The 23254-nt window shown below is 43.3% G+C and overlaps 1 protein-coding gene across 2 annotated transcripts in view; it reads right to left on the bottom strand.

Annotated features, from left to right (window-relative positions):
* Positions 1-695: 695 nt before the first annotated feature.
* Positions 696-23254, bottom strand: part of hs2st1a (heparan sulfate 2-O-sulfotransferase 1a) — a 254012-nt gene continuing 231453 nt past the window's right edge. For both annotated transcript variants that reach the window (XM_070886548.1, XM_070886549.1), the window contains exons 4-7: positions 19499-19637; positions 7010-7107; positions 4252-4409; positions 696-2936 (exon numbers count right to left, since the gene is read on the bottom strand). In XM_070886548.1, the coding sequence (XP_070742649.1) occupies positions 2710-2936; positions 4252-4409; positions 7010-7107; positions 19499-19637 (622 nt within the window). In that variant the 3' untranslated portion in view covers positions 696-2709. The remainder of the gene's footprint in view (positions 2937-4251; positions 4410-7009; positions 7108-19498; positions 19638-23254) is intronic.

The following is a 23254-nucleotide window of genomic DNA, read 5'->3' as shown; positions in this document are numbered from 1 at the left end:
CGCCAACACTATGCTCCTTGCACGATGCGAAACAATGCTGGGAATAACACCAGTCATACACAAACATAAATTTAACTCCACCTCTAAATATACAGCAAACATCTAAAAGCTTAAAAATCTTCTAACACCAAATATTGAGAACCCCCAAACCAGATATGCAATAAATTTATGAAACTTATTTTATAGTGGTTAATGCTGAATGCCCCACCCCTCCCCATTGCTGTCAGTGTGCAGGGATTACAGCTCCTTATAAGTCATCAGCAGTTCCACATCAGAGAGATAATACAAAAAGGACGATGAAGTTCAACACGTGACCCTTTGCTGAATGCACAGGGGAGCCTTCTCAGCAATGAGAGTATTTCAAGTACACGAATTTTGGAGTATGGAAAGTACAAGTGCGACGTTCAAAATCCGGAGTTCCGGAATAGAAACATAGAAAATAGGTGCAGGAGTAGGCCATTCAGCCCTTCGAACCTGCACCACCATTCAATATGATCATGGCTGATCATGGGGTCGTCCGGAAACGGGAAAATGTTCCGTAATGTTCCGGACTCCCCCCGCCTCGGTGGCTCGACCTCCGGCCGCCCAACCTTGCCTCGCCCGACCTTCCACAGCCTCGGCTCGACCTCCGGCTGTCCGACCAACCGTGTTCTCCCCCGGTCTCAGCCCGACTGACCCCCCACCCCGCCCCTACCTTCCTCGGCCCAGGCAAAGATTTCCAAAATCTGGAAATACCCGGAATGCGGAACGGCCTCGGTCCCGGATTTCGGACGTCACACCTGTACAATTTTGCTTCCTCCCACCCCAACCTCCAAAAGATGTTGAATGCCAGCCCAATATCTCCTAATAATCCAGTTCCCCAATCTACACCCATTTACCCAGCTGATTAGGTGAATATCTAAGTCACTTGCTTATACTTTTCTTTCCCTGCAATTTACTGGGCGGATTTTCTTCCGGCAAGTTGTTGCAGCAGAGGGAAATTGAGGTGGGGAGGCCACCTGCTGATTCCACGCCCTTAAATTGGGCCTTATATTCCCAGCCTTTCTGCACATCACATATCTCAGCTCCCCAGCCACTTAAATGATGGCATGAAACGGGGCTAAAGAATCCAACCAATTTCCCTGCTGACCCACAGCAAGAACTCAGCCTGCAGCCCAGTGAAGGAGGGAGAGGATGTGGCTGGGACAGGTTTGATTAATGGTCATTTTAATGAAATTGTACTTCAGTCTGGGTAGTAAGATTCTATGATATCTTCAGGGGCTTCTGTCCCCTTTAATTATTCCTGCTCCTCTTTCTGGTGCTGCAGTAAGTGTCCCATTGCTGCACTACATGATTTTCTGGTTTACAGTGGTAAACTCCCACTGTAGAGCAGCGATATCACCGAGAGCCCACTCTGCATATATAATAGACCCCAACCGAGAAAAACGAGTTGGTTCACGCCGGGACTGGGATAGTGAGTGGATGTCTCACCCTCACAACCTCCGATGGCTTTACCACCCAGCGAAAAATACAGCCCAGTAAGGATGAGCTGCAGCTTTTAAAAAATAGGTTGATTTATCTTGGAGGCTGCAAGTTTTCAATAGGGACAAGACAAAATACAGAAGAACCAGTGAAATATCGGCAAAAGGGTTCCTCTATCACAGATCTCACCAGGTGCAGGGGTTGGAGAAGGATTGACTCAATTGGTAGCATGCAGTTGAAAGACTGAATACAAGGACATTTCTCCTGTGTAAAAGTCAGCAGTGCAATGCCCTCACTGAAAACATAGCAAGCCGATAGGATAAATCATTTCATTTGCGAGAAAAGCACATTAAAAAAATATTTAGAAATGCAACACACTACTCTAAGTAACTTTTTAAACTGGGATTGGAAATAACAATGAAAACCTACTAACGCTGCCTCAATCAGAAGAGAAATTAGGCATTGACAAGATTAATTAACATTCTGAATATTACTCTCCACTGGGAAACACCTTTATTTGTTTAAAAATGTTCCTTTCTAACTGCAAGTCTGTGCAGCCAAAAGCACCACGCAGCACATTCTCCAAGATGGCTTCCCTGTAACTTCCAGGACTCGGTAGTGCACGTTTTCCCTTTGTTATATTATTCACCATGATACAAACAGACGAAATTTTAGTCTACAAATCTGAATTGACACAAAGTACCTAGCAAAAGGATGTACAGCATGTTGGATGTGATGTTTTTAATTACACCACCTGTTAACAAAACTGGTGCAAAATAAATACTTCAAACTTTCTTTTGTAACCTTTTGGTCCAAACACATAAAATGTGCAATATGTACAGCATTTTGTCTTTTTTCTTACTCTGAAATTACAATACTTTGAAACACTTTAGAAAGCACCCTAGTAAAAATAGTTCTACTGGTAAAAGTTTACAAGACACAGGAATCCCTAAAACATACCACAATCTGATTAGTAATAATGACAGAATGCCATCTACACAAGTGGTGCACTGTTTGTGTAAATGGATTTGCTTGCTCATTTGTCCATTAATACATCTAATTATTCTTGGCCCTTAAATCTTTACAGATGAAAGTGGCTCACAGCAGATTTGATACAAACTGCAGACCAAGATTCCTTTTCTGCTTTTATTGGAAAAAAAACATTGGACTGTTCTTCAAGGTTGCAACCGATTCAGCAGAAAGACATTTTTGATGCAGTTCTTCAGGTCACTATAGTGAAAACTGTTCTTAGTTTGTTTTAGGATAGATTTTTTCATACAAAAAGTTCTGGCTAAGGAGGTAAAGTTCGCCATCCTTTTCTCTCACAGCGTGAGCTCTAATAAACTGAAACTGTTCCAGAGCAAACTCGTAGAACTCGTTTTCCATTTTCCAGATCTCAGACAGCTGCAGTCTAGCAATGGTTTCTTTAGTCGGCAGTTTCTTCTCTGTTGTTTTTCTAAGATGAGATTTCTTTCCTGTTTGCATGCGAAGGGGGAAGCCAGAAACAAAGAACAGCATAAGTGTTTTGTTTTCAATGTGCATCTAAACTCTGGAGGTTACAGTGGCTTTCACTTCAGTTGGAAAAATAGAATTGTTACAGATTAGTTGAAGCAGAAAATATTACTAATGAAGGAATATTATTTAGGTTTTGTGAGTTTCCTTATAGACAGAAAATGGATGCATTTGTAAAACGTCTTCTCTTCCGATTTTCCCTTTGAATTTGCCCCCTTTTCAGGAGAAGGCAGTGGCACATGTTGGAAAAAACATCCACAGGAAGTGGCCTAGCAGCATCTCACTCAATTGGCCATGCTTGATATGCGACCTGTCACATGTTTAAATCTGGATACATCACAATAAACACTGATCCTGTCCTCACTTGACACATACACTTCCAGCCGGTCTCAATGAATAGTGATGATCAATGGGAACCCTGGCTCATTTTACCCACACCCACAGCCTGAGGGCACTGAGGCCAATTATACACCCTTCCGCCGACCCCTCCCCTCCCTCCCAACTGCCGTTTAAAAAGATTGGCGGGGGATATTTCAACAGCAATAGAAATGGAGAAAAACATTTCTGAATATTTTAAGGGTTAGTTCAGATTATATTACATAAAGTGGATGAGAGTACAACAGTTGCCAAGATGAGTACATCTGTTACAAAAAAAAAATGGATGGGAATGGTCTTTACCTGTAACTTGCCTTTGGTCTATTTGGAGAACATAACCACTGCTGATGTGGAACGGCCATGAGGAGGCACTTCACAACAGCATGGTGATAGTTTCCCCCCTGGTTTCCCTCCTCTGTAGAAGGGGAGCTGGTTTGTACCCTGGCTTAGCACCTCCTCGCAGTGATGCCACTTACTGTAAACTCATTGGAGTGGGAGCATCAAGCCTGTGGATCTCCACTCATTAACCCTGCACCAGCATGCTGCCCGTGGACAACCTTTATCTATTAACTTTTGTTATAGCTGCTTCAACCGACATGATTGCTTGGGTTCTCAGGGATGGTCCAGGTCAAATTCAGCTAGAGAAAACTGCCTCAGAAATAAAATGTTGATTATTAATAATGGCTCCATTTCATATCAATTAAAAAAAATACCACAACCTTCCAAATTGCCCCATATCATTATGGCAACACTCAATGTGCAAATTAAATCTAACCCAAGGTCTCAGAATGATATTGATATCAAAAGCCGTTTTTCTAAATTTTAGAACTAAAATGCAGGATATATTATAATACTGCCAGCACTATCGATACATTGCCAAGTATGTGTCATTTTCCGACTGACCTGTACGGTACAATTCTGTTGCTCCTCTAAAGAAGCGTGGCAAAGCTGCCTCCAGGAGCATTATAAAGTCTTCCAATTCCTCGGTTACCCCGACGAGGAGATACTCGTTAACCAGGTTGTATTTGGCTTGCTCTAAAGCCCATTTGCTTCCAACATTCCTAGAATGACAAAGAGTAATGATGGTGAGTAACTACAGACAGAAACAGGTTTTGAGCAGATCCTTACCCACTTTAATTGCAACGAGAATAGGACAAGTAATTAATCTCTTTCTTTGCTGTCAGTGTTACAATCTTATTAAAAACAGTGGTGTTTAGGAAGTAGGTCACAGGTGCCACTCTTTTCAGCAAGGGAAACAATCAGCTTTATTTGCAACCTTGGACCTTCAAGCCAGCCAAGTTCATTGACACTCTGGCAAACGGTGTTACTGATCACTGGGCAGCCTGTATTTTGTACTGTTCACAGCCAGCTAGTCATTAGAAGGGTCAGTAGAAAACCACAGGTATATTCTACACATTTATGTTTAACATGTATCCCATTGAGAGCTGCAATTCCTGTGCGATCAAATAAAATGCAATTTACATCAGAATGTACTTTGGAGTTGCATCTAATTACATCATAGTTTTACAATACCTGGTCAAACTAAAAATTTATCACGTGCTGATTTATTGGCTAACAGCATAATATAATTTTTTTTTTTTAAATCTCTCAATGTGGACATTTCAAAACAGCCACTGACACAAAAGTCCCAGCCTGCAATACCCCCGTGCACCTCTTCTGACCGACATTCTGGATATCCTAAACTTCTGGCTGAAGTGAAATCCCACACTGCTACAGTCCATTTTAACAACTCTTCAAAAAGTCAATGATCAGTGAAGTACGATCACTCCAGACAGCTTTGTGATGTGGGCCTGTATCCAATAGTGGCCAAACCTATTTTATGTCTGGCAGCTTAGAGTGAGGGTCATTCAACCTATCAGACTGGACTGAATTCAAAACCCAAATCTTAATGGCAGAAATGAACATACAGGTTGAGCGTCTGGAATCTGGAGTTCCAAAATTCGGAATGTTCTGGAATCTGGACCGATCTGTGGCGGGGTTTCCGAACTTCGGACGCTCCACCTATACTAACATAATAAGTGTCAGCTGTGGTTCAGTGTTTAGCACCCTCACCTCTGAATCAGAAAGTTGTGGGTTCAACGACTTTGGCAGAAAAAATAGAAAAGCAAAGAATAATTTAAATGGAGAAAAATTGCGAAGTGCTGCAGGAGAGAGACCGGGGGTCCTTGTGCATGAAACACAAGGTTAGTATGCAGGTACAAATAATCAGAAAGGCAAATGGAATGTTGGCCTTTATTGCAAGGGGAATAGACTATAACAACAGAGAAGTCTTGCTACAACTGTACAGGGTATTGGTAAGGCCACACCTGGAGTACTGCATACAGTTTTGGGCTCCGTATTTAAGGAAGGATATACTTGCATTGGAGGCTGTTCAGAGAATGTTCACTAATTTGATTCCTTAGAGGGGTTGACTTATGAAGATAGGTTGAGTAGGTTGGGCCTATATACATTGGAATTCAGAAGAATGAGAGGTGATCTTATTGAAACATATAAGATAATAAGGGGACTCGAAAAGGTGACAAGATGATATTTCCACTCATAGGGGAAACTAAAACTAGGGGACATAGTCTTCAAATATGGGGTCGCTCATTTAAAACGGAGATGAGAAGGAATTTCTTCTCTCAGAGGGTTATAAATCTATGGAATTCTCTGCTCCAGAGCTGTGGAGGCTGGAGCATTGAATATATTTAAGGTGGAGATAGACAGATGTTTGAGCGATAAGGGAATAAAGGGTTATGGGGAGCGGGCAGGGAAGTGGAGCTGAGTCCATGATCAGATCAGCCATGATCTTATTAAACGGCAGAGCAGGCTCGAGGGGCCAGGTGGCCTACTCCTGATCCTATTTCTTATGTGCTTAAATCCCACTCCAGGAACTTGAGCACACAAATCTAGGCTGACACTCCAGTGCTGTGCAGAGAGAGTGCTGCACTGTCGGAGGTGCCGTCTTTTGGATGAGACATTAAACCGAGGCCCCGTCTGCCCTCTCAGGTGGATGCGAAAGATCCCATGGCACTATTTCAAAGAAGAGCAGGGGAGTTATCCCCGATATGCTGGTCAATATTTTCCCCTCTATCAACATAACAAAAAACAGATTATCTGGTCATCATCACATTGTTTTACGTGGGAGTTTACTGTGCGGAAGTTGGCTGCCGCGTTTCCCACATTACAACTCCAAAAGTACATCATTGGCTGTAAAGCACTTTGAGACGTACGGTGGTCATGAAATACAAGCCTTTTATTAACCTTTTGGGCAGGAGGAGGTCATTGTTCCTGCTAGCCTACCCTTGCAAGCTTCCCATCAGGGTCCTTACTGTGATTCTGTACTCACTTTCCAACACAAATTCACCAGTCCTTCTTTTAAAATTGCACGTGACTTTCTGTTCCACCATCCTTGCTAATAATTTGTTCCATAATTCCATCATTCTCTTTTTAAAAAATGTTTTTGCCTATATTTCCTATTTCCTTTCCACATTAAACTGTGCCCCACAGTCCTTGAATCTTGCACCGAACAGAAGAATTATTGGCATGATCTGCCAAATAAAACATACAATATACAGCAAGTAGATATTTTATTAAGGAAAGATAATTAACATTCATTACTAACTTTTATGAACTACTTTAATTTTTCCATTGTACCTACCAACATTCTGAGCTGTGGCCACAAAAGAAAGGAATCTGAAGCCAAAGTTTCTCTGGAGCACAGTCTGACCCACCAGCTGCAACACATTCATCAAATGTCTGGAGTGGGGGGCGGGGGCGAGGGGGGTGAGAAAGAAGAGAGATTGCTGCAAGCCAACAGTAAATCAGTACAAGCAGAAATAAGTGCTGCCAGTCAATTCAGACTTTCAAACCAATGCTTCAGAAACCTCATGTCGTCAAAGTCAGTTTTGCAATCTTAAGACTACATGCTCTTTAACACAATTAATTTTGAATATGCTGCAACAAACCACACATCAACCAAACCACTGCAACAAATGCTTACGGTGCCTTAAGTCTTATTTGGCACAACATTCCAATTTTTCCATAAATTTAAGAAAAATAAATGAAGTGAAACTGATTGAAAAGGTTTCATTAATCTGTCACTGCTTCAATACTACAACACCAGCTGTGCTGGATAATTTTATTAGATTAAACCCAATAAAAATGAGTTGGTGAAGCAGTGTGTATTCACCAAATTACCAGTTTACCAGCAGAAAGAAAATAGATAGAAAATAGATTGTTGATTTTTGCTTTAAGATTACTATTATCGATATGAGAGTCTTGAATGTAAAAGTTGAATTTAATTCTGGAATGAAGACCATGCCTAATAGGTAATTAACACGCTTCCTTATTCATTCAACCTCCTTAAATAGAAGTATACCAAAGTAAAAACTGGAATAGTTTATAGACTTGTTGAGAGCTCTGGAGCACTAAAGTGCTGATCATCCTGATGGGCTGGATGAGGACAACGATGTTCAGTGAAAGCACGCTAATTACTATTGATAGCTATCTTAGAGATAGCTTTCACAAGGAACCTTTTGCATACTGGCCCCTGAGGTGAGTAGAGGGAGCTCAGAACTTCTCTGGTAGATCTGGGCCTGCCAGAGAACGAAACAAGAAAGCGCAACTCTAGTTTGTTAACCTTGATTTAGTAAGGAGTTCACCCAAATGAGGTGAAACAAAACTTGGAAGTATAGTGAACAGTGAGGAGGATAGTGATAAACTTCAAGAGAACATAGACAGACTCATGGAAAGCACAGACACGTGGCAGATGAAATTTAACACAGAAAAGTGGGAAGTGATACACTTTGGAAGGAAGATTGAGAGGCAATATAAAATAAAGGGTACAATTCTAAACGGGATGCAGGAACAGAGAGACATGGGGGTATATATCCACAAATGGTTGAAGGTGGCAGGGCAGGTTGAGAAAGTGGTTAATAAAAAATACAGGATCCTGGGCTTCATAAATAGAAGCGCGAGTACAAAAGCAAGGAAGTTATGATGAACCTTTATAAAACACTGGTCTGGCCTCAACTGGAATAGTGAGTCCAATTCAGGGTACTGCACTTTAGGAAGGATGGGAAGGCTTTGGAGAGGGTGCAGAAAATGGTTCGAGGAATGAGAGACTTCAGTTACGTGCGTAGACTGGATAAGCAGGGGTTGTTCTCCTTAGAGCAGAGAAGGTTGAGAGGAGATGTGATAGCAATGTTCAAAATCGTGAGGGGTCTAGACAGAGTAGATAGAGAGAGAAACTGTTCCCATTGGCGGAAGGGTTGAGAACCAGAGGACACAGGACCAGAATTCGCAGTCGGAGGCTTCCCGTGGGCGGATGCCTCAGACCGTAAAAATTTCTCCGAAAGTACCCGGGGGTCCCAGAGATTCGGAGATTTCTGGTCCGGGGCCTCTATGCATAGGCCTGCTTGGATGACGTGTTCCAGAAGCGTATGGGGTTCGTATGCGTTGCTGGGATCACGTGGGCCAGCCTGACCTAGCAAAATGAGGGTATTCCCATTCATAGGGCTCAATTTTCCTCAGTTATCTGCGCCGTTGTTTTGGTGTGCTTTTTTTGGCGTAAATTAAAATCTCCCAGTTTCCCCACAGTTTCTGCGCCAGCTTAACTCAGTTAGTTATGATTTTTTTAGGTTAGTATTTTTGTGTGTCATAGAAACATAGAAAATAGAAAATAGGTGCAGGAGTAGACCATTTGGCCCTTCGGGGGCGTAACCTGATGTCTGCGCCAGTTTTTCACATTTAAGTAAGTTTGGCCAACTTACATTTTTCCTAGGATGGCGTATGTGACCATTCCCAAAAAACCTTCTGGGCACTTAAGAAAAAACAGCGCACATTAGTAAATCGATGCAGAAACACGCCATTGTTTTTAGGCAAAGTTTTGGAGGGAGTCAAGAAGGCAAATAATATGCATCATGAAGCTTAATTTTTTCAAAGTCAAAAGGGAAAAAATGGAAGTCTAATGCAATTCTTTAATTTTTGATTTATTTCAAAGTACCACGCCACCACCGAACGTCTCCTCACCGGGCTTGAGAGCCGGCCGGCAAAATCACTCCCTCGCCCGGACACACGGGCTCGACTTCAAAAGAAGCCAGGGAGTGGGGTGGAAGCCGAACTGAAGGGATGCGAACCCTTCGACTATACAGCAGCTTCAAAAGAAGCCCGGGGGGTGGGGGATGGACACCAAGTCCGTGTCCAGGCGAGTGACCGATCCTGCTGGCTGGCCCTCGAGCCCGGTGAGGAGTTGGGATGGTACTTTGAAAAAAAATCAAAAATTAAAGAATTGCATTCGACTTTGTTTCTTTATTGAATGCCTATTGCGCATTCTAAGGCATTCAATAGGCATTCTAAGCAAGCCTATTGCGCATGCACAGATCAGCGTGTGGCCCAGACTAGGGCGTCGACCGTGGGGAGAGAGAGGAAAGAAGGTGTAAGTGCTGTCTTTTTTCCTGCTGTTGTGAGCTTCTTGCAAAGCTACAAATAAATTAGAGAGACAATATTGACAAATCCATACCTTGTGCAAGGCTTCTGCATGATTGTGCTGCAGAGAAGATTGATTAGGCAGCAATACCTGAGGAACCTCAGAGCATGTAGAATGTGCAGGAGGCCTTACCCACATCGGGTATATCGAGACAGGCGTCCGTACCTGCACCTGAGTGAGAGAAGGCTGCATTTCCGCAAAGAAGTTGTAACCAAGATCTGAGAGTTAATAAAAGCACCCTAGAAGCATTAGGAGGTCTGCTTTGTCAGATGAAGTGAAGGTTACATACAGCTGCACTTTCATTTTATGCATCTGGATCATTCCAGGCCACAACTGGGGGTGTGCGCGCCACTTTTCTACATGCAACACATGTCTGCATTCAGCAGCTGACGGTTGCACTATATGCCTGGAGGAGTGACTACATAAAGTTCCCCATAACTGCCCAGGCAATGCATGACAGGGCTGTGGGTTTCTCCAGGACTGCTGGCTTCCCAAAGGTACAGGGCTGCATTGATTGTACCCACATTGCCTTGTGAGCACCTTTGGAGGATTCCGAGATGTACAGGAACAGGAAAGCCTTCCACTCCGTGAATGTGCAGCTCATCTATGGCGACATGCATCACATCATGGCATTTGATGCGAGATACCCTGGGAGCACCCATGATGCGTTCATCCTACGCGAGAGCGCTATAACTGCCATGTTTCAGCAGCAGCCAGAAGGGCAGAAGCAGCGGTTCCGATGCTTGGACCATTCCGGAGGCTACTTGCAATACTTCCCTGAGATTGTCGGTCAGTTCACTGGTGTGTGCTACATGCTGCACAACTTAGGCAGCAGCAGCTGGTAGTAAGAAGACCCACCTGAGGTGAGAGTGGCTGATGAGAAGGAAGATGCAGATAACGAGGAGGAGGAGATGATGCAACTACCCGAACCCGGAGCACGACGGCGGAGGAGGGCGGGCTGTCGTGCCCCTTTAACGATTGCTCGAGCCTTGCGCCAGCAGCTCATCCGTGAACACTTTGCTGCCTGAAGGCTGAGCGGCAACTATTCCAAATGTTTACTTTTTGGACTTGTTCTGTAATGTTGCGTTGTGTTAATGGAACAAATAATGGAAATGATTCTTCTTTAGTTCAAAAAGTTGTGTTAATAATGGAAATGATTCAGTTATAATTTAAAATATATTTTATTCAAAAGTTTAACACTTGTTTGTACTTAACTTAACTAAAAATATTCTTGTATCAAACTTTAAAGTTTTCAGTTAAGGTCACTTACAAACTTGTAAATTTACATCACTTACAAAAAACTTTTAAGTTGAGAACAGTTACAACAGCAACAATAATAACAGCAACAGCAAAGAAAGGCTGCAACCTCCTCTCCTCCACCTTATTCCAAGGCTGCCCGCTGTGCTTGGTCTTGGTGATTCTACCCCTGCCCACAGGCAGTGGCACAGCATTCCTCGGGTTGGTACCAAGCTTATTCTTTCGAGCATCTCTGGTAATGCGCACTTCTTGATGGTGGGGGGGGGGCGTGGGCAGGCGGCAATGTGGAAAGCCCGGCTTGGGCCGCTTCAGAGGCTGGTCTGGGGATTGCAGTTGATTCCATCAATGGCCACAGGGTGTTCCCTTATTGCAGCAGCTACCTCAGACATTCCCTCCTTCGTGTTCCCAGACAGTGTTCTTATTTCTCATAAGAGTGTTGTTACTTCTCCCAACAGTCCCGATACCTCATCACCCAGCCCACCGATGGTGTCCAGGAGTAATCGGGTAAGGTCAATGCTCTCCGCACTCATTGCCATCATCTGAACCACATCTGTTAGATCCTGCACCTCAGGGGAGCGCTGTCGAGCTCTCCTTCCCCTCCTCCCCCTGGGTGTGGCTCACTGCATCCCACTGGGACATGCAGCCTTGGACTGTGTGAAACCATGGAATGTCCCAACACTCGTACCACTCAGGAAAGGAGCTGGCACCTCAATGAGCGGCACCTGCACCACCTCCATAATGAGTACTCCTCCTCCCCCCATGCTCTTGGTCTGGAAGGTGGGATTGGAAGATGTTCTCCTCTTCAGGCTCGTCCTCGTCTGAATCATCTTCTGCATCGGCTTCAGCCTCATCAGGGTTGGCCTCAAGTTCTGCAAAAGATAACAGAAGACAAATGGTTAGCAGCAGAGGAGGGGGCAGGGTGGGTGCATGAGTAGGCTCACACAGCGCAGGCAGCAGGCTGATTTGAAGGACCACGATAAATGATAACACATTGCATCTACCAAAGCATAACTGACGGAGATATCCCCATGAACCGAAGCATGGCTAGCCCGCGCAGTACTTAACATTTAGCAAAGCCAGAATGTGGAATTTGCAGGACTTATCCTCTCCCTTGAGCGTGGGCCCAGCTTGTGCAGTGGTGGCTGCTTTTCTTCAGGCAGGACCCATCAAAGCAGTGACCCTGTCTTCCAAGTGTGTCAGTGGGTGCAGATTTGCTAGGTCTTCCCCCCCACCCCCCACCCCGTTAGAGTTCTCTCTTTTTTGTTGTGTGCCACCTTCCTCTGCAAAGATGAAAATATAACTTTTTAAAGAGAGGATGCCTTTCTGCTGGGTGGGACATACAGATGGTCACATTTACAATGCAAGTCCAGCAAATAAATGAAATTATTACTTACACTAACTACTTGACCAAGGTCCTGCCACTTCTTTTTGCACTGGCCTCCAGACCTCGGGGTGGTCACCATTGCACAGTAATCTTCTGCAAGTTGGTTCCAGTGTTTCTTCTTTTCTTTTGGTGAAACTTTTGTGACCTCTGCTGGTGTCCTGCTCGTGATATCTGATCTCAATTACAGTAACTAGTGCCTCCACTTCCTCGTGAGAAATTCTTGGTCCTTGAGCCGCGTTTCATACAGCAACTCCGATTTTTCCACTGAGAATTAAAATTCTCACACAGTTCTCACACACAACTGGCTCTTCAAAAATGGACAAATGCAGACCGGGAGGTGTACTGGGCATGCGCGCCCACAGCATTTACGTAAAAAAACGTAATTTCATTTTTTGTATATGCGCAGAAGGGGAGACGTCCTTTGTTCAGCGCAGACATTAGGCTCCACCCCACCGGTTAAAGGACAAGCTGCGCGGCACCAATTAAAAAAATTAGAATGGGGAAACTTTTTTTTGTGGAGTAGTCGGGGATAAAAATAAACAGACTTAACTCTTGAAATGCGCCACAAAATGGCACTGGGGAAAATTGAGCCCATACTGTTGGTGAGTTCCGTTTCTACGGAGCTGCCATAAGTATGAATGGGAATACCCCAAAAACACAAACACATTAAATACATTTTTAAAAACATGACATATTTAAAATTAATTAAAATGTAATTTTATACATATTTTATAAATATTTTCTACAAAAATTTAATCACTTGAACTTTTTTTTATATATATTTGAACTTGGCTAAAAAGGAACTTACCTTAATGGAAGTGTTTTTAATATATAAATATGAGTGATAACATTTTATTTTTCTATTTTTTAAAAACTTATGCTGGTAAAAGCAGGCCTTTACGCCTGCTTTTACCGGGCGTAAAAATTTTGAATGGTATTCGCTGGGCAGGAGTTGGCAAATAGCTCAACTCTCCGCCCACAGAGGCCCTTTTCCTTCGGATGTGGTGGGTCAGTCAAGAGAATTCTTGACAGATCGAAAGTTCCAGGTTTAGGCGCATGCCTAATCCGGAAATTGGAAAGCAGAAAATTAGAAAGTGAATTTGGAAGGCAGAGGAAACAAAGGCTAGAAAATAGACAACAAGGGAATTTGGCAGTACTAAATGGTATATACTTCAATGCAAGGAGTCTAAGTAAATAAGGCAGATGAGCCGAGAGCACAGATAAGACATTTGGGAGTATGATATTATAGTTAATACTGAGACATGGCTGAAAGAAGGGCAGCTCAACATTCCTGGTTACAGGGTTTACAGACGGGATAGAGAGGGGGATAAAAAAGAGGGGAGGTCACAATATTAATTAAAGAAATAATTACAGCTGTAAGGAAGGATGATATGTAAGAAGGATCATCAAATGAGGCCATAAAGAACAAAAAAGGGGTATACTATAAGACCCCCAGTCAGTCAGAGAGAGATTGAAGAGTAAATAGGTAGACAAATTTCTGAGAAGTGCAAAAACTATAGGGCAGTAATAATAGGGGATTTCTACTACCCTAATATTCACTGGGATAGAATTAATGTAAAAGGTATAGAGGGTGCAGAATTCCTAAAATGCATTCAGGAGAACCTTTATAGCCAGTATGTAGCATGCCCAACAAAGAAGGGGGCGGTTCTGGAATTAGTTTTAGGGAATAAAGCTGGGCAGGTGGAAGTATTAAGGGGTTTAGCAGCTTTGAAAGTTGATAAATCCCCAGTCCCAGATGAAATGTATCCCAAGCTGTTAAGAATCCTCTCTGGCTTCAGGTGTGGTACCGTAACGTTGTACCTTTGTTTAAAAAGGGAGAAAAGGATAGACCGTGTAATTTCAGGCCAGTCAGCCGAACCTCAGTGGCGGGAAAATTATTGGAAAAAACTATGAGGCACAGGATAAATCTTCATTTAGCAAGACACAGATTAATCAAGGACAGTCAGCATGGATTTGTTAAAGGAAGGTTGTGTTGGACTAACTCGATTGAATTTTTTGAGGCGGTCATCATGAAAGTCGATGAGGGTAGTGCGTTTGATGTAGTGTACATGGATTTTAGCAAAGCTTTTGATAAGGCCCCACATGGCAGACTGGTCATGAAAGTAAAAGCCCATAGGATCCAAGGAAAAGTGGCAAGTTGGATCCAAAATTGGCTCAGAAACAAGCAGCAAAGGGTAATGGTTGATGGGTGTTTTTGTAACTAGAAGGCAGTTTCCACTGGGCTCAGTACTAGATCCCTTGCTTTCTGTGGTATATATCAATGATTTAGACTTGAATGTAGGGGGTATAATTAAGAGGTTTGCAACTTGACTGTGGCTGATAATGAAGAAGAAATCTGTAGACTGCAGGAAGATATCAATGAACTGGTCAGGTGATCAGAACAGTGGCAAATGGAATTCAATCTGGAGAAGTGTGAGGTACTGCATTTGGGGAGGGCTAACAGGCAAGGCAACGGAATACACATGAAATGGTAGGATACCGAGAAGTGTAGAGGAACAAAGGGACCTTGGAATGCATGTCCACAGATCCCTGAAGGTAGCAGACCAGATAGATAAGGTGGTTAAGAAGGCATACGGAATACTTGTATTCTATGCCTCGGCTAATAAAGGCAAGAGCAGGGAGATTATGCTTGAACTGTATAAAACACTAGTTAGGCCACTGTTGGAGTACTGGGTGCAGTTTTGGTCACTACATTACAGGAAAGATGCAATTGCATTAGAGAGGGTACAGAGGAGATTTAAGAGGATGTTGCTTGGACTGGAGAATTTTAGCCATGAGGAAAGATTGGAGAGGCTGGGTTTGTTTTCTTTGGAACAGAGGAGGTTGAGGGGAGACCTAATTGAGGTGGATAAAATTATGAGGGGCCTAGAGAGTGTGGATAGGAAGGACCTATTTTCCTTAGCAGAGGGGACAACAACCAGGGGGCATAGATTTAAAGTAATCGGTAGGTGGTTTAGAAGGGATTTGAGGGGAAATATTTTCACCAAGAGGGTGGTGGGGGTCTGGAACTCACTGCCTGAAAGAGTGGTAGAGGCAGAAACCCTCACCACATTTAAAAAGTACTTGGATATGCACTTGAAGTGCCGTAACCTACAAGGCTACGGACCAAGAGCTGAAAAGTGGGATTAGGCTGGATAGCTCTTTGTTGGCCGGTGCGGACACGGTGAGCAAAATGGCCGCCTTCTGTGCTGTAAATTTCTATGGTGATAACTAAATGCAGAACCTGTGGGGCCTCTACAGGCGCGTGCGCACTTTGTACGCGGCCTGAATTCAGACCCAATGATTTAAGGTGATTGGCAGAAGAACCAAAGGTGACATGAGGAAAATCTTTTTTGCGCAGTGAGTGGTTAGGATCTGGAATGGAATGTCTGAAAGGGTGGTGGAGGTAGATTCAATTGTGGCTTTCAAAAAGGAATTGGCTAAGAACCTGAAGGAAAAAAAAAATGCAGAGCTTCGGGAAAAGGGCGGGGGTGTGGGATGAGCTGAAGTGCTCTTGGAGAGCCGGCATGGGCTCGATGAGCCGAATAGCCTCCTTCTGTGCTGTAAGCATTCTATAATTTTATTTTCGCATGAAATACATATAGTTGTATGGACCGGCATAAATCTTTGGTTTGACCTACAAAAAAATTGGAGGTGGCAGAGAAAACACTGGCAACATGACTTCTCAAGACAAGTGATTCTAATTTGCTTGTGCAGAACATTGTTTGAGACGTACCCTGCGTCTTTGCATCAAAGACGATACAATGGCTGCACCACTGAACAGTGTAAGCTCATCAAAATTTATATACTCTTCTCTCTTTCTAGTGGCTAGTTGGAGTGGCTAAAATTGCCCCCTTTTTTAAGGCCCGTTACCACCTCCAAGAGCGGCAATGTCCTTACTGACCGGTGACAGGTGGAGGGTGCGACTCATCCGCAATTGCCCCGGCTGAACCCTTCCATGCTGGCCCAATAGGCGCCACAGAGGCCTCGCAGCTTCCCTCCCCTTTAACTGAAGGAGAGTGACGTTGCTACGCGCTAGCGTGACATGTCTGCATTGAGCTGACATCATCGCCACCACCCCGCTCCAAACCCGCCCCAACACAGCATCAAACAGCGCTCCAAAGCGTTGGGAGGCCGTATCGCAGTTAAGTAGACAAATTTTCTGCCTCTTCCTTCCAACTCCCGCCTGGCGATAATTCGAATTATCTGCCCCAAACGGACGGAGGGCAATTTACCCCCCCGAGAGTATCACAGGCAGATCCCTAGGAACAGGTTACCTGATTTGTGCGCTCAGCTTGGAATGAGGTGCAATGAGATGATTGAGGGAGGGGGGGAAAAAAGCAACAGCAAAAGTGCATGGGAAAATAAATCTAAAGCATTCAAACATATCTATCTTTTTTCCCTCATTGGCAATTAGTTTTATAGTGAATTGTGTCCAGTTATCGAGAATATTGATTAATAAGCCAGGTAATTACAAGATCACAACCTCATGATTTACTTTTAACTTTTGGGTCTTTTAATATAATGTATCCAGCTGAAGGAAGAATTAAAACAATATACAACATAGTAAAAAAATGTTCCTCTAACCAGTCACAAGTTCTCCAAACCTTCAGTAATTCATGCTTGTGATCATAAGCTCTTGCAAATACTACACAGCAAAGAAATGTAGCACACAGATCAATAAAAGGGTGGGAGCACCAGTCTGCAGTCTCATCTTGAGGTTCAACTCCATTATAAACAACTTGTGCTTTGCCCCTGTGATTAGCTGTCATGTGACCCCCTCCCATCCCCCGTTGATCACTCACTTCTAGTGACGTTATTCTCCATTTACAATTTGCAGTTATACGTCTGACATTTGTGGAACAGAGTAATACTTTAGGTCCAACAAGAATTATAAGGGTGAATTGATTCAAGTTTTTTTTTTTTTTTATTTGTTTTTCGCCACAAATTTTCTCCCTCCTTTCCTGGAGACTCTAGACTAAGTGTCAGCCTTGGTTCAGGAGCAGTACTCTTGCCTCAAAATGTGATGGTCATGGGTTCAAGCCCCAGTCCAGAAACTTGAGCACATAATCTCAGCTGACAATTCAGTGTCGTACTGAGGGAGCGGAGTGCTGTTGGAAGCGCCATCCTTTGGATATGAAGTTAAACCAAAGTCCTGTCTGCCTGTGGATATAAAAGATCCTGTGGCCCGATATAAACACTGGGGGAGTTCTCCTGGTGTCTAAGCCAACAAATATCATTCAACCATCACCGCCAAAACAGATCATATGGTCATTATATCATTACAGTTTATTATACCTGGCTGTGTGCAAATAGGCGGCCATGTTTCCCTCCTCCACCTTCTTCTTAAGTAGTCCCTCGAATCGAGGATGACTTGCTTCCACGCCAAAAAGGGATGTGTTCAATGATTTCACAGATGTTTCAGGCCCAGAACTGCATATTGAAGTGTGGAAGTTGCCTGTATGTGGATTTTAAAAAAAACATGTGGTGGCCATTGCACACCAGCCACCACACAGGCTTGACAGAGCTCTGTCTTGGTCCAGTGGCAAGGGTTAACCAAGACGACTGGAGACTAGCTCTGCAGCACAGACCTAGTGCGAACACATATCGCAGTGTGGGCTGGCACCTGCTGCCCGAGCCCATGCCTCTTCTGGGCCCCGAATTCGCCGCTCCTGCTGTACCTGCCCACACTCCAATCACCGACCTGGGTTATGGTGACGTCCAACCCAGTCGTCCTCTTCACTGCCGTCGTCCTCCTGCATTAGCTCACGTTGCTCCCTGTACGTATGCCACCATGTTGCTCTCAAGCCGCCGCTCCTTTTTAAGGCCCCGACCTGCCGGAGATGTTCCCACACAGGTTGGGGCTGCCAAGCAGCTCCCAGGCTGCCGCTTGCTGCTCCTTTTAAGGCCCCGACCTGCGTGGGAACATCAGGGGCAGGTCAGGGCCTTAAAAGGAACAGTGAACGACGGCCTGGGAGCTGCCTGGCGGTCCCGACCAGCGTTTCCCTACATGACAACACTTCAAAAATATTTAATTGACAGTGAAGCATTTTGGCACGTCCTGAGGTTATGACAGGCACTATATAAATGAAAGCTGTTTTTTTCCCCCTTTCTGGCAATTGATACCATGAGTGCACTAATACCAGCATTCACGTCTAAGCTTTACGAATAAGCATCAGTGGGCTATTTGACTTGGGTGGGAATCACAGCTGAACCTAATCCTGTCCTCAACCAACATTCACCCACAAAATTCCTGTAGGGGAGGGTTACCGCGGCACGTTTTCTCATCTGTAACTCAGTGCCCGGAGGCAAACAGTAGCATCTCTGCTGCTGCCCTAGCTGAGATGAGTTAACTCCAAGAAGGCAGAGTGAGTTTAGAACCTTCTAGTCTACATGACTCAGCTGCTCACGGGATAAAATCACAGCTATTGGGCAAATCTGAATTTAATGTACTTAATTTGTAGCAATACTCAAAAGGAGAAACAAATGTGATCAAAGTATTAAATTAACAAAGTCTTCATCCTTGGATATCCCACCTCAGAATTCCTGAGTTATGAATACTGTTTAGTGGGGAAATTACAGCAAGCTGTGATAGACAGTTGTATGAAACAGATGATGGAAAGATTACTCTGTAATCACCTTTATGTGTAATCATAACCAGTTACATGATTAATGCCATCTGTGTTAAAATGTAAAGAAATTATTTCCATTCTATACAGCTCATTGAAACAATATAGAAGCACTTTCCAAGATGAACATCAATGTTATCTTGGCAACAACCAGACAGAAAGTTGGACAGTGTTAAGTTTGCCCTCCCCGCACAAAGATATTACTTCCAGAAGAGTGTTATCCATTTTCAGCCAACTAAATGAGCAAATTAAAACAGCCCTTGGAATCAAACGTCAAAAAAAGTTGGAGTAGCTGCAGCATTCCTTAATGTTATCTTTATTTTTTTAAATAACAGTCCAACTACTATTGTGCTCTGTGTATATTACCTACTCTGCTGTAAATTATTTTACCTTTTTATCTCCCTGTTTTCTTCTCTTTAGTCCAGGCCTGTAGTCATCACCAAAGCGCAGAAAATAGTAGTATGATACCAGTCGCTCAATTGGATCTCGAATTACATTTACATAGATGGGTTTCTTTTTCACACCATATCTGCAGTAATGGGAAACATTTATTGGTTATTTCAGTGTTCAATTTGAGGCAAAGCTGTTTTCAATATTGCTTTGAGAGTAACCTTTAATAGTTCTGAGAAGTACTTGATATTTTCTAAATTTACACTTATACCATTCCTATGGTCTTATGTTCCTACTTTCCCAGTAGAGTTTCTAATGCAATCTAACTAATATCATGTTTACAGCGACAAAGAAACATGGACCAGCTCCATCCTATAAAGCTTTGAGGCAGCCACCAAAATTGTTGCTATGTCTGTAGCTCCTGTATTCCAACTAACCAAATAAAGGGCTCAATTTTCCCCAGTCATTTGCCGGTTTTTTTGAGCACGCTGCTTTTTTTGGCCCAAGTTAAAAAATACAAGTTTCTGCCAGCATAACTCAGTTAGTTACGATTTTTTTTCGGTTAGTTTTTTTTTGCCACCTGTGCCAATTCTGGCCATTTCAGCAAGTTTGGCCAGCTCCGATTTACTCCAATTTTTCTTAGGACGGCATATGTGGCCCTCTGTGGAAAAACCTTCTGGTGAGTTAAGAAAATCGGCACAGGTAAGTAAATCAGCGCAACAGATGTAGTTCCAGGGCCTGGACAGCAGCAGCAGAGAGGTGAGAGAGTGGGAGAGAGGTGGAGGGAAGCTTTTCGGGCATAGTTAAGAGCGGGTACTGGGAGGGAGGAGGCCGTTTCGGCCTCGAATAGGAGTGGAGACCGGGAGGCCATTCAGCCTGGGATAGGAGCGGGGACCGGGAGGCCATTCAGCCTGGGATAGGAGCAGGGACTGGCACCGGGAGGCCATTCGTCCAGGGTTAGGAACGGGGACCGGGAGGCCATTTGAACTGGAATAGAAATGGGGACCGGGAGGGGGTGGCCATTCAGTCAGGGATAGGATCGGGGACTGGGAGGCCATTTGGCCTGGGATAGGAGCAAGGACTGGGAGGGGGCAGCCATTCGGCCTGGGATAGGAACGGGAACCAGGAGGCCATTCGGCCTGGGATAGGAGTGGGGACCGGCACCAGGAAGCCATTCGGCCAGGGATAGGAGTGGGTACCGGCACTGGGACGGGAAGTTAGACTTTTGTCATTACACTTTAATAATTTAATGGAGGTAAGTTGCTGCAATGTGCTTGTGCAGGTTGCTGAGAGCTGGCTGTATGTTTCACTTTCCAGCCTCAGCGTGTCCCTGGTTACTGTGGCAACCCGATCTTTATGGCGCAGATCTTAAATTCCACCCCCAAAACTAAAGGACAGGCTAGGCGGCACTAAAATAAAGAATTCAAACGGGGAAATTTAAATGATTTTTTGGGGCATACTTGGGCCCCCAAAAAACTGGCGTAATTCTTCAAGTATGCCAAAATACAGCTTTGGGGAAAATTGAGACCAATATCAGTAATGTACGTGTAAACACATGCCTTTTATTTACTTCATCCATACACAGATTTTTCTCATTTTTATTTAGTTATGCAAAGTAGTATCTACTAGTTTTAACGAAGTTTCTATTTGGTTATGTTTACAGGTAAAGTATTGTGCAGATCTTTACTTGTGACGACTGATTATAAATGTAACTACATATATTGTAAACCAAACCTGTACTTTAAAAGATTGAAGAAGTACTCGCAGTGCCAAATCCTTAACCCTGTTTTATATATTCCAGGAGAACTTTATTTAAATAAAATAATCTTTATTTCCCAAGAAACCAGTATGGGAATGGTGCCTTCAGGGAGCATAGAATACATCTCTTCATTAATGAAAGTGAAAAGAGTACATTCCAGTGACATCAGCTAAGGGAATCCCCCACTAAGCACATCTGCTCTGCTGCTGTTTCTTTGGTCTGTTTCCAGACAGACAGGGAGCAACCTATTTTTTTTATTGCCAGTCCCTTCTGAGTTACAGCAAAGCAGCCTTGAGGGAGAAGGTAAAGTGCAGCCACAGCTCCTCTGATGGCTCAATGGTTTTAGCCTGTGAACAGTCCCAAAATGTCCCAGGTTCGATCTCCAGTGTGTGCTGAATTATCTGACGTTTGCTGCAGTGGCAGTACAAAAATTGGCCCCAGATCCTGAGTGGAATGTTGGTCAGGGTTGTCACTTGTGATCACGATCCAATGCTGGAAGCATGCGTGTGGATGTTACACAAGCACAGGATTGGGATTGGCTCTGATGCACCCACAATGAAAAAGCAAGTCAATACAGTCAAGGATCACACATGAATAATGGCTTCTAAGTCAAAGTACTGGAGGTGCCCGACGTTCTGGGAACTGTGTTCCAGCGAGGATTTTGCACCTACTGGAGGGGAGAAAATGTGTGACAAAATCAAATTAAAAGATGCATAATCACCCATCAGATTGAACAATTAGCACCTCAAACAGCACAAAAATACTTCACAGCAAATCCAAAGCCTGCACAGCCATTGAAGGCAACTGCTTTGAATTTCAAGATACTGTGCATCACCAAGACTTGTTCTGAAGCATTCAATAGTGCTGTTTGCTCGATTATACTGTGGATTGCCACTGTACTCAAGGCCCTTTGAATTCATAAAGCTTTGGTTGAACTACCAAAAAGCATTTTCTGCAGTCATTCAGAAAGAAAAATCAATTTTAACAGATTAAAGGTTTTATGAACTGAAGTCAAAACCTAAAGCTGAGTGAAAAAACTATAAAACTAAATGAAATGTATGACTCCCTTTGGTAATAGAATATAGCTGAAAATCTCAAAAGTATGTGGCACAGACTATTTCCAATGAATCAGAGAAACTATAATATATCTGATACTCATATCTGCTGTAGCAGCCAATCAGCTTTTGTAATCAGTATGTCAATTACAGAAATGGAAAGACATTTACAACTCGTTTTTACTTGGAGGCAGTAAGCATGATGTCCAATAAAATCACTAAAATGCTGCTGAGCATTTATTGCCACAGCATTTTCAAGGCTGTCGGTACTCTTTCGTCGCTGCATACTCTGTTCTCAGGAAAATAGTCAGCTTATTGGTGGTTCTCTCCAGTGAGGAAGCCCTGAAATAGTTTTGAAGAGGGGGAAAAAAAACTACCAAAACTGTGCAAGTCAAAAAAAAGAACTGCTTGCATGGCTAACTATGTTTTTATTCCCCACATCCCAGCCCATCAACATACACTAATCACCAGCTGAGCTAGACAGGAAGACACCATTACATAGGCTCCTGTTGAAAGTGCTCTAACATCATTTGTTAGGAAGTACACAAAAATGATTGCCGCTCTATTTATTTTTCTTACCTACCATTTAGAAAATGTCTGCCTCTATTTCATATTAATATAATACTCGCAATCTTTTGTTTAAAAAAGGAACTGAGTGACCAGTTCAGAGGTATGCAGTTCTGCATCATCCTCAAACTTGCTAGGTTGATATTAACTCATACGGTTTTCAAAAATAAATGTATTTTGAATAAAAGGCAGGTTATTTAATTTACAGGAAATTAACCAATTCTGGAAAGAAGTGATGTCACTTTTCAGTTGAAAGTCCATTTTTGATTATAAAGTAAAATTGATCAATATTCCAATTAAAATGGAAGCCCAAGATATGAGGTACAAATGCATCAGATTTGTAGAAGCACATTAATCAAGCCAAAGGTGAACCAC

Source organism: Pristiophorus japonicus, chromosome 8 (assembly GCF_044704955.1).
Source record: "Pristiophorus japonicus isolate sPriJap1 chromosome 8, sPriJap1.hap1, whole genome shotgun sequence".
NCBI lineage: Eukaryota > Metazoa > Chordata > Chondrichthyes > Pristiophoridae > Pristiophorus > Pristiophorus japonicus.
This window is presented reverse-complemented; position numbering and strand designations above follow the sequence as displayed.